We start from the raw sequence: 18,462 nt of genomic DNA on the forward strand, positions 1-18,462 counted from the left end.
GTCAAAAGACACAGAAGAATAAAAACTTAAAATGACAGCTATAGCGGTTTCCCAAAAAAATAAAAATAAACAACAACACGATACAAAAGGTCCGTCTTCATTTAGACCTTGACGCAAATAAACAAGTTGCAACTGTGAACGTGCGACACGTTAAATTCCCTACGGAAATCAAGGCCATAACACAAAAGTTCCGGTTTCAACACTGTGACGCATTGCAGTAGTAAGAACTAAAAACAAACAGCAGTGGGTGTCATCGAACAGAGTTGCATTTGTTTTCATGCGTGGTTGACCAGCATTTGGGGGGGGGGGGGGGGGGGGGGAAATCACACAGTATTTTGTTTCCTTTTTTTTTTTTTAATTAAAAGAGTTCAGTTTTTTGTGTTGTTTTTTTAATCACTTCATTAAGGCATCATGCACCAAAAAAATAAAAAAAATAAAAAAATACAAATCAAGCAATACGGCGTTATGCTCACCCTCTACCCATAACATTTGATGTTTAAAAACTAAGTTTGTACAAATATTGCATGTAAGCTGGCATATCAATTTTGAAGCAGAACGCAGCTCTGCTTTCACAGTATTCGTAAACATGGCTTTAAACAAAAGGAAAGAGACGAGAGAAAGGGGAAGAGCATGCTACAATTGGAGGGTTCAAATTCCCTGAAAAGCATGCAATTGATTATAGCATATTAACAATCAATTTTTAATGAGTCTGTTAACTAAAGTTAAGACATTAAAATGACAATAAACAAACAAGACTGACTGACAAAAAAAAAACAAAAAAAGACATTGTACCAATAGTTAATTAATCCTTATTCTGGAGTGCAGAGTACAGATATAATAAATGAAGACTGGTCCTGAAGCAAAACACTACAAGATATATATATTTTTTAAAATACATCAAAGTTTGTACTTGCACCTTGCCGACGTGACAAAAAATAATAATAAAAAAAAATAATAATCAAAAATAAAAAATTCAGACACAAGAGCCCCCTATACGAGCTGTGTCAGAAAGGTTCCAGGACTGGTGTCACAAAGCCCAACTCCAAACTAGGAGTTCTCATCTTAATGTTTGCCCGACAGATGATCAACCAGCACATCTGCAGAGATCCTGCAGTGTTGCAGTCCCGAAACTTTGCTGACAAACCTCAGATATTTTTTCTTTTATATCATTGGTATAAATTTGGCAGAGTGCGCCCAACGTAGGGGCAGCTCTCATAGAGTTTGGGGGAAAAAATCTTGTCGTGTCCGCCGTGACGGACATCCAGGAAGTGCCGGTAGCTTTTTGGCACAGTTCTGTGCAGTTAGTTGTGCTCCTCTTCGCTGCCCCTGTGTGCCATTATACGATATTAAAGACCATGGATAGATACTGTTCATAGGACACCTGGATCCAGCCATCCTGGTCTGTGTCGTACCTCCTGAAAACATCAGTCAACCTCTGTGGAAGAGAGTAAAAAGCAATTTACTTCAGTGGGAAAGAAAAAAAAAAGTGTGATGTTTGGATGCTTTGTGATGATGTTACCTGCAGTACAATACAGCACTGGATGAAGTCATCAAAGGCCACCTGTCCCTTCCTCTGTCGATCGAACTTTTCGATCAGCGTACCGTAGAACTGATCCGATAGACGATAACCTGCGCACAGCAAAAAGTTACCTCAGTCGGTGTCATGACAGGGGCTAAAATCTTCACCACTAAAAAATTAAATACACAGTTCAATGAACATCTCTTTCCTGAGACTTTTGGCTTATCCCGTCAAAGGTCACCACAGCAAGTTACTTGCATGATTTGTTTGGCATATACTTTTTACGCCAGTTGCCCTTCTTGACACGACCCACCCATTTATTATTATGGCTTGCGACTAAATTACCATATCTCTGAATTTTTAAAACGCAATTTTATCAGTTAGTGTAGCAGTGGGGAACCTTTTAGTATTTCCTAATATGGGGCCATGTTAGTTTTTATGAAGGCCTTCCTAGGGTCATTGAAAAATGTTCAAAACATGACACGATTATAGATTTTGATGGTATATGCATGTTTTTGGGCAGTTGAAAACTGAAATAGTGGCAGGTCTGTGTATTCCCATATATTATTTTTGGGGGATTATTTTATTTGATGTTCATGCTCGGATTTATTTTACGTGTTTTTTTTTTTTTTTTTTTTTTTTTTTTTTTTTTTAAATCAGAGGTTACTCAAGTAGTTTTTTGACTGAGTACTTTCTTACACCCAACTCTTTACTTTAAATTGAGTCATATTCTAAAGCATAGGTGTCAAACTCAAGGCCCGGGGGCCAAATCTGGCCCGCCAAGTCATTTCATGTGGCCCGCGAAAGCAAATCATCTGTGTCAACTTCCATGATTCTTGCTCAAATTCTCATGAAATAATAACAATAAATAGTATTGTTGAGACATTGCAAGCATTTTCTGTTTACAGTAACTTGAACAATACTTGAACAAACTATTTTCTTTGACTTCTGATTTCAAAACAAGGTATCCATCAATTTGTTGTGTGTATGTAATAATATTATGAGGTGACTAAACATGTATATGGTTTCACAGTCAACGGCCCTCTGAGGAAAACCGTGACTACAATGTGGCCCGCGACAAAAATGAGTTTGACACACCTGTTCTAAAGCAACAATCCTCTAACTTGAGTACAATATTTGGCTACTCCACCCACCTCTGACCATTCATCCATCCATTTTCCAAACCGCTTACTCTCACTAGGATCGCGGGCGTGGTGGAGCCTATCCCAGCTATCTTCGGGCGAGAGGCAGGGAACACCCTGAACTGTTCGCCAGCCAATCGCAGGACACATACAGACCCTTTCCAAAAAAAATTCATATGATGGAAAAGTTTATTTATTTCAAAGTTCAACTTTTATAAATGATAGATTCAGGGCCCACAATTTAAACAATTTCAAGTGTTTGTTGATTTTTACTAGACTTTACACTGATTTGATCGGGCTAATCAGTATCGGCCGATATTTAGCATTTTATGCTGATCGGCTTTAATGTCGCCGATCCGATCAATGACGGCACCGCAAAATACATTATCTGACCCTAATGAGGCACCATCAAATTGTCTTGCAGATCGTTTAGTAGTATGTAGCCCCACAGGACGACATTTCATAGTTATAAACTGCAGGTAAGTAGTAGGAGTAAAGTTAGGGAATTTTTCATTTTTTGACTGATTCCCGTCGAATAATTTATAGTTACAGCCTAAAATAGTTTTTCATGTAAAAAAAAAAAATTCTGTAATTATGACTTCAGTGCTGCGTTAGTATAGGTTAGCAATAAAAACTACACCTTTTATGACTTGAGTACAGACTTTGACATTACGTCAATGTTGTAGGATCAAAACTGTCATGTGAACCCATTTTGAATATTGGACGTATACAGTGCACAACACCCCATGAGGCAACATGGAAAAAGGTTTTAGGATTTTTTTTTTTTGCAAATGTATTAAAAAATGAAAAACAAATCTATTATATTCACAGCCTTTGCTCAATGCTTATCTATAGCAACAATTCTAGCCTAAAGCTACCCTCAATGCGATTTCTTAATCTTCTATTTTTCATCTTGAAAATTATCTTTTTTCATGTCATTATGAGGTGTTGTGTGTAGAATTCCTATGGAGAAAATGAATTCAACCAATTTAGTAATGCACCTGTAACATTTTTTATTTTATTTTTTCCCCCAAAAGGTATGTTATGTATTGACAAAAATACACTGTCAGTCTAAGATTCTTACCAATGACCGTGTGAGTAAATACAAACACCCAGCTACGTCAAAGTGCTACATCTAACCTTTAGGCCTGCTGGGAAACGTTGTTGACAGAAGAAGCGGAAGAGCCCTCCACCACACAAACCAAATGAAAATACCAAAGCATACTTTGCAGCTCACCGAAGCCGGTCAGTGCCTGTTTGAGCTCGGTCTTGTCGATGAAGCCCGAGTTGTCCCTGTCATACGTTCTAAAGATGTTTTGCCAGTCCGTGATGTACTTCCACACGCCAGCAAACTCGTTGAAGTTCACCCCACCCTTATTTTCCCTGTCAAACATGGCTGAAGGACAGCAAGAGGAGGTGTTTAGGACAGAAAACGTTGTCTAATGCACATTCATTAGCTCATACTGTAAAAGTTTATTCAGTTGCCATGGCAAACACACATCCAAACACAGACAAGTGTACAAAAGCCAGTTGTGTAGAAGCAAGCAGCCACATCATTAGAGACTTACATATTATGGAGCGCACGGTCACAGGGTTGAACGGTGTCCATGTGCCTGAGAAATGTAAGAGTACAAGAATAAATGCATATTTTCAGTTTGTCAATTGTGCAATAGTTTGACATTACGGTACAGAAACGGCAAACAAAGCACACGCTAACATATGGTGGTGTTGTGCCTTAACTCTGGATGCGGCAGTATTCTCCTCCAGTCTCCGCTCGGATACATTTGGTCTCCTTACTTACGTTAAGTTGAAGTAAATCTCCTTCGTTGCTTAATTTGTCCGATTGTCTCATTCTGACTGATGCTTCCAACACTGCATGTTTTTTGCAGTTTCCGCTTTGGAAGACTTACGCAAGTGACACAGCTCAGCCAAGCCGAGCCAGTACGGTGCTTAACTAGCCCTACGGGGTAAATGGTTTTGTAAGCCTATGACAATACACTTGACAATATGTTCTAAAATACAGGCCTAAGGTTAAAAGAATATCCAGCCACCCATTCTCTTTAGTGCTTGTCCTCCCTAGGGTCACGGGTGAGCTGGAGCCTGACCCAGAGACAGGACTGGTTGCTAGAATGATTATTTGTAAATCACATGAGCTTTTTCCCCCCTCCTGGAAACCACAAACACATTCCCGGATTGAACACTATGTCTAATATATTGTAATCATTGAAGACTGTTGGGGCCTTCGAGGCACATGGATTCCAATACGTCACACATTACACAGCGGCTGACAAGGGTCAAAACAACATCTCCTGTAGCTTTGTCAGTCTTTCCTAGGCCTGGCAAATTATAGCCACAATTTTGTTCCCGATTTTGCGACAATGGTTAGGCCCCTCAGAGGTTTGCTCGCAGTCATTTTACAGAGCATCAATCGGCCACCAGGTTGCAAAACATGATCCAATTAAAATGGACTTTCAGAAACCGTCTCAGGCAAGCTCATCTGCACGCTCGTCGTCCTCGTCGACCTGAGGGCAGCACGTCGTCGTAACAGACTTGAGTGAGCGAATGCTCACATTCGATGGCGCCTGGCACGTTGGAGAGGTGTTCGCTTCACGGATGAATCCCGGTCTTCGCCGTTCGGGGCAGATTGCAGACAGCGTGTGGCGTCGTGTGGGTGAGCGTCAGCGTTGTGGATCGAGTGGGCGACGGTGGCGGTGGGGTTATGGCATGGGCAGGCGTATGTCGTGGGCAACGAACACAGGTGCGTTTTATTGATGCCATTTCGAATGCACAGAGCACAAAACTAAACACCAGACTTTGATGCACTGTCAAAAAAAAAGCTAATCAACAAAACAACACTGTTCCCATTAAAAGTAAATCTTAAGTATTAACAAAACAATGCCTTTTTTTTTTTTTTTTTTTTTTATTTAAATGAAAGCATCTGGTCTTGGCTTGGTCCCTGAGCCAAAACGTTTGCCCACCCCTGTCCTAGGATCGTCGGGACACACAAACCCCTCCACCACGATAAGGTGACGACTCAAGGAGGGGTCAATTAATCCAAATGAATTAAAAAGCCTCTAATAATTAGATTATTTTAATCGAGTCTCACTACTATTTTTTAAATGTATTTAGGTTTAGAGGCAAAGAAGGCCATGCTGTGACCAATTCAATCACACAAACGCTTCCAATGACACACTTTTCTTGCTTGAGGAAAATCTGAGTGGGACAATACACTCACTGTGCTTCACACTAGGCTCTCTCACGGGGTTAGATGGAGGGAGAGGTGAAGAGGAAGGGGAGGGCTGCAGGAAAACAGGATGATGTGACCACAGTGTGTGTACACGCACGTGTACATACACACGCACGCACAAATTTGCTATATAAATTGATGTGTACAGAACGGCTGGTATGGTGCTCAGTAGGTTGCTTGTACAAACACCCTGGACGCGCGTGAAAGTCATAAAAGCATGCGGCGCCATAAACGTCTTGTCCAGACTTCACATGTAAACACAAATTTGCAAACATGGCGGAGTGAGTTCACACTTGCACACCGACATTTCGAAGATACCACCCTAAATAAAAGCCCATCAAGTTGAGTGTGACGGAACAGCAGCTTTCACTCGGGGAATCTAGCCACTCGTAACCACTGGTGCCTCAGGCAATCACCCACAACAGTGTAAACACAAAAACGGCAAAAGAGATTAACGGTATCATGTAAAAGAACCTTTTTTTGTTACCAACACTATAAGGACCATATGTCACGAGAGTGGCACGCAGATGAAACTTTCGACAATTGTGAACAAAGCGGACACAGTGGAACCTCCAAAGTCAAAGTACAGATTGGGGAGTACGAAGCATGGAGTTCTTCATCAAATTATCATAATCTCAAATCTCATGCCACTTCAGCTCCGTGGCAATCGAAAGGAAAGGGATTTGGTTTTGTGTTTTTGTGATGCCACTAGAGGACACCAATGATGGCAAAGAGGAAATGCATGATGGTAAGAAAGTGAAATTGTCGCAACACAAGAAAGGGTCGAGTTGCTCAATGCAATAGAAGAAACAATTTCTTAAATACCAAATCGAAAATGGCTAACAACAAATTCCGGGTGTACCCCGCCCTTGCCCAGTCAGCTGGGTAGGCTCCAGCACCCCCGTCACCCAAGTGAGGATAAGCAGTTCAGAAGATGGATGGGCGGATGTTAGTAATACCAACTAGAAAATACTTTTCCAGAAGAAGCAGTTTGGGCTGGTTCTATATGACGCAGCAACATCAACGTGGGGCCAAAAAAACTGTGGGATTAATCATGTGTTATTATTATGTGTTAGACCACTTTTTGTTTCGCAATTTACCAATGTAACGGCGGGGTCGCGTTCGGACCCATTTTGGGGTAGGCAGCCCTAACACGGCATGCAGAGTCAACCCCCCTAACCCGGACCCGCTGGTCTAAAATAACCACTAGTTGGTTCGGTCCAACTTTAGGAACGCATTGGGTTACACAAATAACCCATTTTGGGTTGTTTTTGACCCAGCCATTTTTAGACTGTAGTAATATCTGAAAAAAATATACATAGCCTTGATACAACTGGTCTTGATAATCGTGTCTTTTTCATTCAGTTTCTATAATCCTCACTAAAATGGCCTTGGCCAATGTGCCACCCCTCTTGTGAAAATCAGTTTTGTATTTTTTGTGAAGTCCTGCCGAATTTACCTGTACAATGAGTTTTGAAAATTAATGTCCCAAACGCCTCATTCCAGTTAGCAAGAGTATGGTACGAGTAGTAGAAAACAAGCTCCTCGAACAAGTGAGCTCTCGTCATCATGTCAGCAATTTCAGTCGCTATAAACCGCTTCTGTGTTCAAATAAACACAAGAAGGAGCATAAATCTGGGAGTGCAGGAGAGCGGTGGACCAACACAGGGACTGATGCAGAGAGGGGGACAAATCTGTAAAGAGAAGATGATCTTTAATGTCCTGTAAGTCCATGCAAACAAAAGAAATGATTGGCCACGACAAAGCTTGTCATGCAGCTCGAACAACAGAAAATGTGTCATCCTTTTGTAATAAAAACTGGCACACACCTTCAGGTGACAAACTACTTGATAAGACACAAAGTGGGTCAGGACAATTGAAAGAATCCCAAGACGAGAGGAACCCATCATTGAAGTAGGAGTGAGCCACAAAAAAAAAAAAAAAAAAAAAAAGCATGCGTGTAAAAAAAAAAAGGAAGCTTTAATGCAGAAGCAATGTGAACATAAGAGAGGAAGCATGGTGCTCTTCAGCCATGTTCCAGAGGCATGATGCATACATGGCAAAATGAGCAGTTGTTGGCAAGAAGAAAAGGTCCGCTGAGAGGAGACCGAGTGATGGACAGCAGGATGGAGGGCAATTGTGGGGTCGGTCTCGCCGACGATGTTTCACATAAGATTCAATGTTATAAAAGGGCAGAAGGCGAGGCTGGGAAACCTGTCAAGCTGGCATGTGCATACAGAGCACAGAGCATTAGGTAGAAAAAGGCAAATGACAAAAGATGTTTCCTATACTAGCTCGCTCTTCTCAATAAGGTAACCGAAATATTAGGAACAGTTACCACGACGATGCAGTCTGATTTACATCACTACAATCAGGATTCGTGAATTATAATCACAAAAGACCCCCTAAAACAGATTATTCAATTATTAAAATAAATTGCTTCGATGTAACTTTATTTCAGTACATTGACTTGTCATAATTATGATTTTTAATTCTATGACTTCATTCATCCTGGGTTTTTCTCATCAGTGTGCGCCCTCATTGTCCTTCATAAGTGGGCGCAAACAAATTCCACAAGAAAAAAAAAAAAAAAAGGGTCATAAATAACCCGTGTCATCGATGCAGATAAACATTGCATACGTAACAATCCCACGTGCAATGCACAGACACACACACACACTCTCATACACTAATCAGTATGCGGCCCAACGCACAGTCTGATAATGGCTTCTGTCAAAGCTGCTACAGCTCACCTCCACGCTTATTTCCTCTCTGAAGTGTTAAGAAGTCAAAAGAGAGGGGTCTGTGTGCCAGCTTTTCTAATGGGGGTGCACGTCTAGTTTTAGTAAGGAGTAGGCTTTACACGATCAGGATTTTTGGGGCCAATCACAGAGTTTAAAAAAAAAAAAAAAAAAAAACATCCGATCACAAGATGGAGGAACGTTGGTGTGCCGTGAGATTTTTCAATTGTAAAATATGTGCCGTGGCTCCATAAAGGTTGGAAATCACTGCTCTAGTCAGATCGTGTATTCTAATCAGTCAGGTCAAACCAACATTACAACATGACAGAAATCATGGGTGCTAACTTACTGTCATTAAATTACTTTATTTTTAATTAAATGACTTCACCCACACCGAAACTTGAGAGCATGATTCGACAGAACGGCGGCATTTTTACGTCCAAGCGTTCGTGCTACCGCTAGCTTGCTTGGCTACATAACATTTTATTGCCTGCTTGCGAGCCGTATCGTATTCAAAGTACGTGAACATACGAACAAGTCTTAAACGAACGTCCTCTCCTGTCCTGTCCTGAGCACCGGTGACCACCAACACACGTTTTCCCTCCATTTTGCCCTTATAATACAAATTCGGCGCGCTCTACTCGTCGTCGTCGGCAAGGTAACAAGTGTATCCGGTCGCATTTGAATTGAAAAGATAAAGCCCAATGATCGTAAAAAATGGGATGCGGTGGTATCGGAATACAAGATTTCAAAAGACACGCGACAGGCTAAAAATAAAAGTAGCCTTTGGATTCAAATATACTGTGCACGCGGTGACGCGGAGTTAAGTCTTTTTCGGACCCGATCAATGACGTCATTGATCGGCTCGGCAAATTATGACAAAGCCGATCAGCGTACAATGCTAGTTATCGGCTGATACCGATCAGCCGATAAAATCGGTGTGAAGTCTAGTAAGCTTACTTTAGCTTACTGAGAACCTAACGAGGACAAGAAACAGAAAATGGATGAATGGATCCCTTAATACAACATGCTCCAGTTCACTTTTGCCATTTCCTTGTGTCATTTATAGCTGAAAGGTAACCACCATTCAATTAATAGAGATTGACTTTAACTGAACATTTGGCCAGGAAATGAATCCTTTGGGCTCAGTTGTAATTCCTCAAAAACTTCACTTTATGACAATTAAGATAGACCATCATTGCTTTCCCCACAACAAAGCATTTTAAATCGTTTCAACATTTTCAATCACACATGGGCCTGCTATGTGTGGAAGCAGATGGATGATACACCATTTAAGTTCCACACGCCTCACAGAACCAAACTGAGCCAGCTTTGATCTCACGTCGAGTGTTCTATTTGAAGAAACACCGGTAAACTTTTCGCCTGCTTATTGGTCGCTCTGCAACAAAAATAATAATAATAATCTTTTCTTCTGAGGGTTAGCAGTGGGTTAAATCAAAGAGGGGGAGAAAGCAGCAGTGTGTAAAGAAGTGATAGAGGCAGTGATGAAAACTGCTAAGAATACAACACAGGCAGGGTGGGACTAGAATTTAAAAGATAAATACAAAAAAATAAGCCCTGGCGTTTTGGGCTTAGACCAGAGCACGACCTAGTAATTTATGTACGTGTTCACTCGAAAGACTATTTCACTATTATCCCAAACCCGACTCTAATTATTGTGGTATACAAGTTATGTATTATGTATATATACTCTCATTTGTCTCTCGACTGCTCACCTCAACACTCTGGCTTGACTAAAGACTGGAAGAGAGGGAGATTTATTCAGCGGTCAATTGAAAACTTCACATAATTGGAACTGCCCGGAAAAACTGCGCAACATCCTAAACCATTGAAAAACTATATAACAAGGGACTACCACGTTGGTACAGCATCTTATTTTATGGGGTTCTATTTAGCTCTACTAAGGCTCTTAAGGTTACTTTATTTTTATTTTTTGTTATAATAATCTGAAAAGGCACATAAGTCATGCATGATACCAACCAAGATAACCAAAGAAGGAGGGCTGGACTTTGCTTCAGGCATGCACATACTATAACCAAATAAGTAATGGCATCGGCATGTTTAAAAAAAAGATTAGTTTTGGTCAATTAAAAACACACACACACTGCCTTGTTTCTGCCTTTAGGCTTATTAGACATTTACAGTTGATCAATACATTAGAAGTCTCGAATAAACATTATGGAAAGCAAATAAGTCAATTCACTCAACATTAGCAGAAGTCTTTTGTTCCTCCACCACTTTTGTATGCTCTGTTAAGTTCAATTGAATCTTTTAGCTCTGTTATTGAAAGCATCTCTAATATTTATTTTCTGAATTCCCCTGACATAGCAGCTCAGGCTTCAGGTTAAAAGGTCTTGCCTCCTTTATAAATATAAAGCAATAACATACATTTTGTATGAAATCGAAACGGGGCTTCTTTGCGAACTCATGCAAAGCAAATATGTCTTAAAAGCACTTGACACTGACTTACTCTTATTCTAATTGGGCATACCTTTTGTTTAAAAAAAAGTTTTATACTTTTTTTAACACTTTTGTAATGTTTATATTGAAAAGCCCTTACCACTCATTTGAATGCTTTTTAAAACTTAACTACAGCATTGAGGGTTGCTACTAATTCTAACTATTATGTAGCCTTTCAAAACATTTTTAACCTAAATATCTACAATGCTATGACGTCACCTAAAAAGATCACTTGCTCCTCATCAATACTTCTCAGCCTTGACCATTTGCTGTGTCATCAGAATAAGAAGCCATGGATGCCAGATTTTGGGAAGCGTGCAATATTGCATGACATTAGCAATGAGGATGGATTAGTATCAATGTTAATTGGCAATAATAATCGATTGGCATTGTTCAAGACGTGTAATTGAGGCTACCTAACGTCATCTCCATCAACAAAGTCCCTTTATTGTCCAAACGTTACAACTCGTTTACCAATAGTTGAGATTTTTCCGATTATATTATTAGATGATATTAAAGAAACTTAAATACGGGCCAGCCCCTACGTTTCCGCAACACTTTGTTGCCGCTTTTGCCCTATATTCTGTCTGATTGGTTGAATTTACTGTCTATATTGAAAACGGACCAATGGGCCGGTCTCTGAGAAAAACATGGAAAGAAAAAAAAGAAAAAAAAATGACAAATGAAAACTATCACAATCGACCGCAAAGGACTTCGAGCCCACTGGGCATTTGCCCGGGATGCCCGACGGCCAGTCCACCTCTGCACACAGCGCACACACAGCTAAAACTCAAAGCACACCTTAGGTCGTGGGCCGAACAGGATAAACGAATGGACTAAACGTTTTTCAACACAAATATGAATTGAAACAGACAGTATATCCATTATTCCAAAATAAATCAACTTAAACTTAAAATAACTTACAATCATATTTTTGCTCTGCCTAAAAATATCTTAAAATTATACAAAATATGTTGCAAATAAGCCTGAAAACATAAAGGAAAGTGGGGCTTTTTGGTTAAAGTTCAAATAATAATAAATTAAAACTTTCAATTTTCTTTGCTTTAATTTCGGAACCTGTTCTTTATTCTTGTAAAGCACAATTAAATAGCTGCTACCCTTGGTGGTGGTGAATGTGTCAGACCCTGATTGAACATTGAAAATTGGTTGGGAGTTTGACACACACAGTGGGGCAAAAAAGTATTTAGTCAGCCACCAATTGTTCAAGTTCACCCACTTAAAAAGATGAGAGAGGTCTGTCATTTTCATCATGGGTATACCTCACCTATGAGCGACACAATGAGAAAAAGAAAAAAGAAGAAAAAAAAAAAATCACTTTTTTTTTTTTTTTTTTTAAATCAGCAAAGGATGGTGGAATATAAGTATTTGGTCAATAACAAAAGTTCATCTCAATACTTTGTTATATAGCATTTGTTGGCAATGACAGAGGTCAAATGTTTTTTGAAAGTCTTCACAAGGTTTTCACACACTGTTTGGTATTTTGGCCCATTCCTCCATGCAGCTCTCCTCGAGAGCAGTGATGTTTTGGGGCTGTCGCTGGGCAACACAGACTTTCAACTCCCTCCAAAGTTGTTTCTATGGGGTTGAGATCTGGAGACTGGCTAGGCCGCTCCAGGACCTTGAAATGCTTCTTACGAAGCCACTCCTTCGTTGCCCGGGCGGTGTGTTTGGGATCATTGTCATGATGAAAGACCCAGCCACGTTGCATCTTCGATGCCCTTGCTGATGGAAGGAGGTTTAGACTCAAAATCTCACGATACATGGCCCCATTCATTCTTTCCTTTACATCGATCAGTCGCCCTGGTCGCTTTACAGAAAAACAGCCCCAAAGCATGATGATTCCACCTCCATGCTTCACAGTAGGTATGGTGTTCGTTGGATGCAACTCTGCATTCTTTCTCCTCCAAACACGACGAGTTGAGTTTTTACCAAAAAGTTACTATTTTGGTTTCATCTGACCATATGACATTCCTCCCAGTCCTCTTCTGGATCATCTAAATGCTTTCTAGCAAACTTCAGACGGGCCTGGACATGTACTGGCTTCAGCAGGGGGACAGGTCTGGCACTGCAGGATTTGAGGCCCTGGCAGGCGTAGTGTTTTACTGATGGTAGCCAGGTCATTCATTAGGTCCCCCCGTGTGGTTCTGGGATCACCGTTCTTGTGATCAATTTGACCCCGCGGGGTTAGCTCTTGCGTGGAGCCCCAGTTCGAAGGAGATTATCGGTGGTCTTGTATGCCATTTTTAAATAATTGCTCCCACGGTTGATTTCTTCACAGCAAACTGCTTACCTCCTATTGCAGATTCAGTCTTCCCAGCCTGGTGCAGGTCTACAATTTTGATTTCTGGTGTCCTTTGACAGCTCTTTGGTCTTGGCCATAGTGGAGTTTGGAGTGTGACTGTTGAGGTTGTGGACAGGTGTCTTTTATACTGATATTGAGTTCAAACTGGTGCCATTAATACAGGTAACGAGTGGAGGACACAGGAGCCTCTTAAAGAAGAAGTTACAGGTCTGTAAGAGCCAGAAATCTTGCTTGATTGTAGGTGACCAAATACTTATTTTCCACCTTAATTTGTTAATAAAAGTATTTAAAAATCAGACAAGGGGATTTTCTGGATTCCCCCCCCCCCTGATTTTGTCTCTTATAGGTGAGGTATACCTATTATGACAATTTAAAAAAAAAAAAAATTACTTTTTCAGTGGGAGAACTTGCACAATGGGTGGCTGACTAAATACGTTTTTGCCCCGCTGTATGCTCTGTGGCGAAATAGATAAAACTGGGAGAGAAAGGAAAGATGGGAAGGAAACAGTCAAACACGCATGCGTACCATTGGATAATGCCTGCTGGAGCTCGGAATCTGATATCACCCCACTGCGGTCCTTGTCAACCCTGCGGAGAGAGGAGAGATTAGCTATCGTCCGCATGAACAACTTTACACTCCAGAACAAATCGCACTGAAACATTATGCTCCTGGGTCGGTGTCACTTTTTTCAAACGTCCTCAGATGATGAATGAAACTCTATATTTTATATATTTATATATAATCCACCATCCCAATTGTGTTCAAGCATCAAAGTCCCACTATCTTATTATTCGAAATGAGCAGACCTCAGTCAAAGTCTACCTGTATTCAAGGTGGTCATCCAAATTACAGTTATTTATAAAAAAAAAAAAAAAGTGGTTCAGATTTTCACATTGATGACTTTGGAAAAAGCAAAACTGGATACGAAGCAGTACTAGGATGAAAATCAAGCAGGGTAAAAGCATACCAATAATGAGACAAAATGTGAACAAAGTCAGAAAAATGTCTGAAAAGTATTTGAAAGCTTATCCTGTGCAATTATCCTGTTGTTTTAAGTTATTTTTCCTCCCCGATCCGCTCAGGGCAGGCAATCTTAACTACCAAACCTGTTCAATATTTACAATCGCGTGTGTGTGGTCAACACAAGTTCAGCCGAGCCACAAACTCGGCTATTGTGACGTGAAACTGATAGCCAATTAGGAAGCGACCTGAAGTTATCGGTTAAAAATCTGTATGTATGACTATTAAGTATGACTACTACTTTGTTGAGAGACTAAATGGAGGAGATGTGGAATTCCGATTTCCCCCCACACTTGTTCTGAACAAAAATAGTTGCGTATACTGTGTTACAGTTGATCCGGTCAAAGTCTCATGACCGAACATCAGCCGAGTCATTACATCATTAAGAGGTCATTGACGCGGCTTATGGGCCTCACACTCCCTGACAGTCAGGAAAGTTTGCCTTATGAAAAAATGTGACTCAGTTGTTCCCTAGCAACACGTCAACAGAGCGCTTAACCAACAAACATTCTGAATTCCAGCGGAGGAGGAAGGGGAGGAGCTGGGGAAACCTCTCCGTTTAAAAAAAAATAATAAAAATTTCAAAAATTTCAAAAACGAAGTCGACCCAGCCCAGTGCATACTTTGCGGGCAGATTTTCCACTCGTGTGTGTGTGTGTGCGCGTGTTTGTGTGTGAGAGAGACACTTTATGGCTGGTTGTATCACCATGTCTGCAGGACCTGTGGCTTTTCTCAATGTTATGTGTTCTACTTGTGCTCGAGGAGTTCAAGCCAACACCCCCACCCCCGCCCACCCAAACACACGCACACGCACACACAAACACACACTAAAGCATACATTGTTGTCCTTGGAAAGGAAAACAACCCTCAGGTTAGAACCACAAAGGAGCACTTTGTGGAGGTGAGGCCAGGTTCTGGTAGGTGCTTGACACCCAACCTTGACCAAACAGTGACAAGCCGAGTCAAAGCCCTGACTGTCCTGCCATTTCTTTCTGCCACTTTTGACCCAAGCGTATCCTCCTTCCCAATGACCCCAAAATGGAAGACATCAAGAAGCTCTTGGCGTGAAGCGTTGACAGACAAGCATCTGGTAGTTCTACTGGAAAAGAACTTGAAATTGCCCGGACAACTTCAAAGCTATGACTTGAGCAGGGTGTAAACTATTTCCTATCAGGAACCGGTCAGGTTGGAAAATGCATGACGGCTACCCCCCACGCCCCCCCAAAAGTACAATGCTCAGTACAATATGGCTATAGCAGTCATCAATTCAACAGGGGGTCCTCCGTTTAAGATAGCGTTCCGTCCTTTCGGCCGCGGCGTAACCCACATTTACTTGAACCGAGATCCGAACCCTGGACAGCCTGACTGTGAGTCAGCTAACCTCTAGTCCACCACGCTGCCGCGATGGAACAGATTGCTTCCATTTCCATTGTGTCCTAAGGGTAAAAATGTCAAACTATGGCAACCAGAAGTCTACCCGTCTACCTGTGAAGCTTCCACTGCGAAAGTGTTCGGTGTCGTTACCAAATAAGCAACCCAAAAGTAATGTAAATACACCGTGACTCCTGTGGAATGAGTTCTTCAACCTAGTAGGAGACTCAACATGTAAGCTCTCAGCTAAAGTAGTGCGTTTATAGAGTTTGACTGCTTTTCTTCTGCCACTGAGCCACACAAACCGAATGTTGGCACTGCCCTGTGTATTGATGCGAGGCAATTGTACATTTACCGTACACGTGTTCGCAGTCGTGACGGCCGTCCGAAGGAAACCGTAACTGCGATGCGGCCCGCAGCAAAAACGACTTTGCCACCGCTGATCTACGCCATCGCAGTGCCCGAAGCGCTTCGCGAAGCCTCACATTCACACGCCAGCGGGCGACTGCTGCCAGGCCCGCTGGGACCAAAATTAGGGTTCAGGGTCTCGCCCGGGGGGGACACTTGCACATGCGGACAGTCGGAGCCGGGATTCGAACCGGCGAGCCGCCCGCTGTGAAGACTCGTGCCATCGCTCCAGATTGCAAAAAGCAAATGTGTCGTGAGAATAATTCGGCTTTCGAAAAGGTCCAACACCCGTATGTTGCGTGCGCGCGTGACACAGCTCCATTGACTCGGATCACGTGACTCAGGGAATTCCAGCTCTCGTCAGCCTTGCGAGCCAGCAGGCGACACGTGACGTGTGACACGTGATGTGTGACGTACGACTGTACTGCGTCGTGAAAGTGTCTCGCGGTACTGTGACTTTCCACGACTCCAAAAGCTTTCCGAAGGGGCTTCGCAAAGCCCGCAGCCGGCCAATGAAACAAAAGCAGTGCATCTGCAGTATTACATAAGACCGTGACGTGAAGCAAAGCAGCGTCCGCTTGCAACTTCGGAGCGCTTAAAACGTAAAAAAGATATGGCGTCGTTCCAGCGATAACGCATGACTTATTCAAAACGCTACGGGTAAATGAAACACCGTGGGGCTAAACCTCATTTAATGGTCGTCCTATGACGTCACTCGGCCGTTGGGGAAGTGACGTAGTGCCGGGAAGCCCCACTGAGAACTGAAGGAAAACGCGTCTTCGTCCCCGTAAAGCCAGAGGACAACGCGGCGACACAGTAGCTGCCGTCAAGCGAAAAGGGAAAAGGGCGTCGCAAATGAGACTATGGCCTCTGCCGTACTCACCTCTGGAAGATACTCCACAGAAAGCTTTGATCCAGAGGGGCGTTTATGTGCGGAGGAGCTCTGTAAGGGCTGTGATATGCCATTTTTAAGAGGGCTAAACGGGGGGAGATGTTTCCAGGCGTGTAGCTTCAAACTCACTCCGCCGCCTCTGCCTGCCGCTTCCTTCCTGCCTCGCGCGTTTGGGCGCGGCCAATCGTTGAAGGGCAGCGTGACGTCACGCTTTCCTCTCAATTCTAACGGCGGACAAATTGAAAGAAGAAAGTTAGGGCGTCTTTCCAGAAATGCATAAGTATGCGTGTGTGCGTGCGCATTTCTCAAAAGTTTCATTGATTTACAATGGACACGGGTATTATCCAACAGACCTTTTAACGATTATTCCAGCGGAATCGGTATCATTTTCCTGTCAAAAAAAAAAAAAAAAAAAAAAATCAAATCAAATGTATTTGTATAGCACATTTCATACACATGATCAAAAGCATTTTACAAATGAAGAGGAAAAAATAACATTTAAAACAACTTAGCGTGCAGGAAAGATTTAAAAGTGGAAAAAATGTTGCAAAAAGCACGAGAAACCAGGAAATGTTTTGAACCTGGACTTCAAGTCATTGCCACTTGTGGCTGACTTCAGATCTATGAGCAATTTATTCCATTTGCCTGCAGCAGAGCAGCTAAAAGCTGCTTATCGATGTTTACGATGGATTAGCTCAACAAAAGAGAAATGCTAACACAGATTTGTGAACAATATTTGAGGGAAACGGCCTTTTGTGTATGTAGAAAACGTTTTTGATCTTTTGAGTCCAGCTCACGAAAAATGGGAGCGCAAAAAAAAAAAAAAGCGTTTATATTTTCTTCAGCGTATGTTGCTCTATTGTGATTTCAACGTGTGCGATTTCTTTGTCATGAATGATTAAAAAGCTGTTTTGTAGTTTGTGTGGCATCTTGATATTTGCAATAGAAAATAGTGGCGCAGAGTGAAATATGCGTCGTCAGAATAGTAGTGTTATGGCTCCTGTTCAAATGAAGTTGCCCAAGTACGAATGCAATGCAGGCGCTCTCTAGTGGTACAGAAAAGAATCGCTGAATTCCATGCAATTCAAAGTTACATCATTTAAAATATCAAATATGATCAAACCGAATGAAGCTCGTAACAACTTGGTTAAACTTTACTTTTGGAATCCAGTTATTGTTGTTGTTGTTGTTGTTTTGCTAAGTACAGCTGTGTTTAACTGAAATATAGTAAACGTGTTCTTCAGTTCTACATGAGCCTGTGTGTTTTTATTTTCTATTATTAGGAGACATTTTCAGCATCAAACTAAATAATTGTAA

General features: G+C 41.7%; 1 protein-coding gene across 4 annotated transcripts; it reads right to left on the minus strand.

Moving 5' to 3' along the window:
- Positions 1 to 373: 373 nt before the first annotated feature.
- Positions 374 to 17,336, minus strand: pdcd6 (programmed cell death 6). 4 transcript variants are annotated; one of them, XM_061666185.1, is made up of 7 exons: positions 17,137 to 17,336; positions 13,980 to 14,041; positions 4,230 to 4,274; positions 3,887 to 4,057; positions 2,674 to 2,818; positions 1,520 to 1,629; positions 1,347 to 1,435 (listed from the first exon to the last, which is right to left on the minus strand). In XM_061666185.1, exons 1-6 carry the CDS (start codon positions 17,217 to 17,219, stop codon positions 1,551 to 1,553), a joined length of 585 nt encoding a protein of 194 aa, XP_061522169.1. In that variant the 5' UTR covers positions 17,220 to 17,336; the 3' UTR covers positions 1,347 to 1,435; positions 1,520 to 1,550. The 4 variants fall into 4 exon arrangements, with proteins under 4 accessions (XP_061522171.1, XP_061522173.1, XP_061522169.1 ...); XM_061666186.1 differs by having other exon boundaries at positions 3,899 to 4,057; positions 17,137 to 17,335; XM_061666187.1 differs by lacking the exon at positions 2,674 to 2,818 and having other exon boundaries at positions 374 to 1,435; positions 17,137 to 17,332.
- Between the last annotated feature and the right edge of the window lie 1,126 nt (positions 17,337 to 18,462).

The sequence above is a fragment of the Phycodurus eques genome, chromosome 21, assembly GCF_024500275.1.
Source record: "Phycodurus eques isolate BA_2022a chromosome 21, UOR_Pequ_1.1, whole genome shotgun sequence".
Classification (NCBI taxonomy): domain Eukaryota; kingdom Metazoa; phylum Chordata; class Actinopteri; order Syngnathiformes; family Syngnathidae; genus Phycodurus; species Phycodurus eques.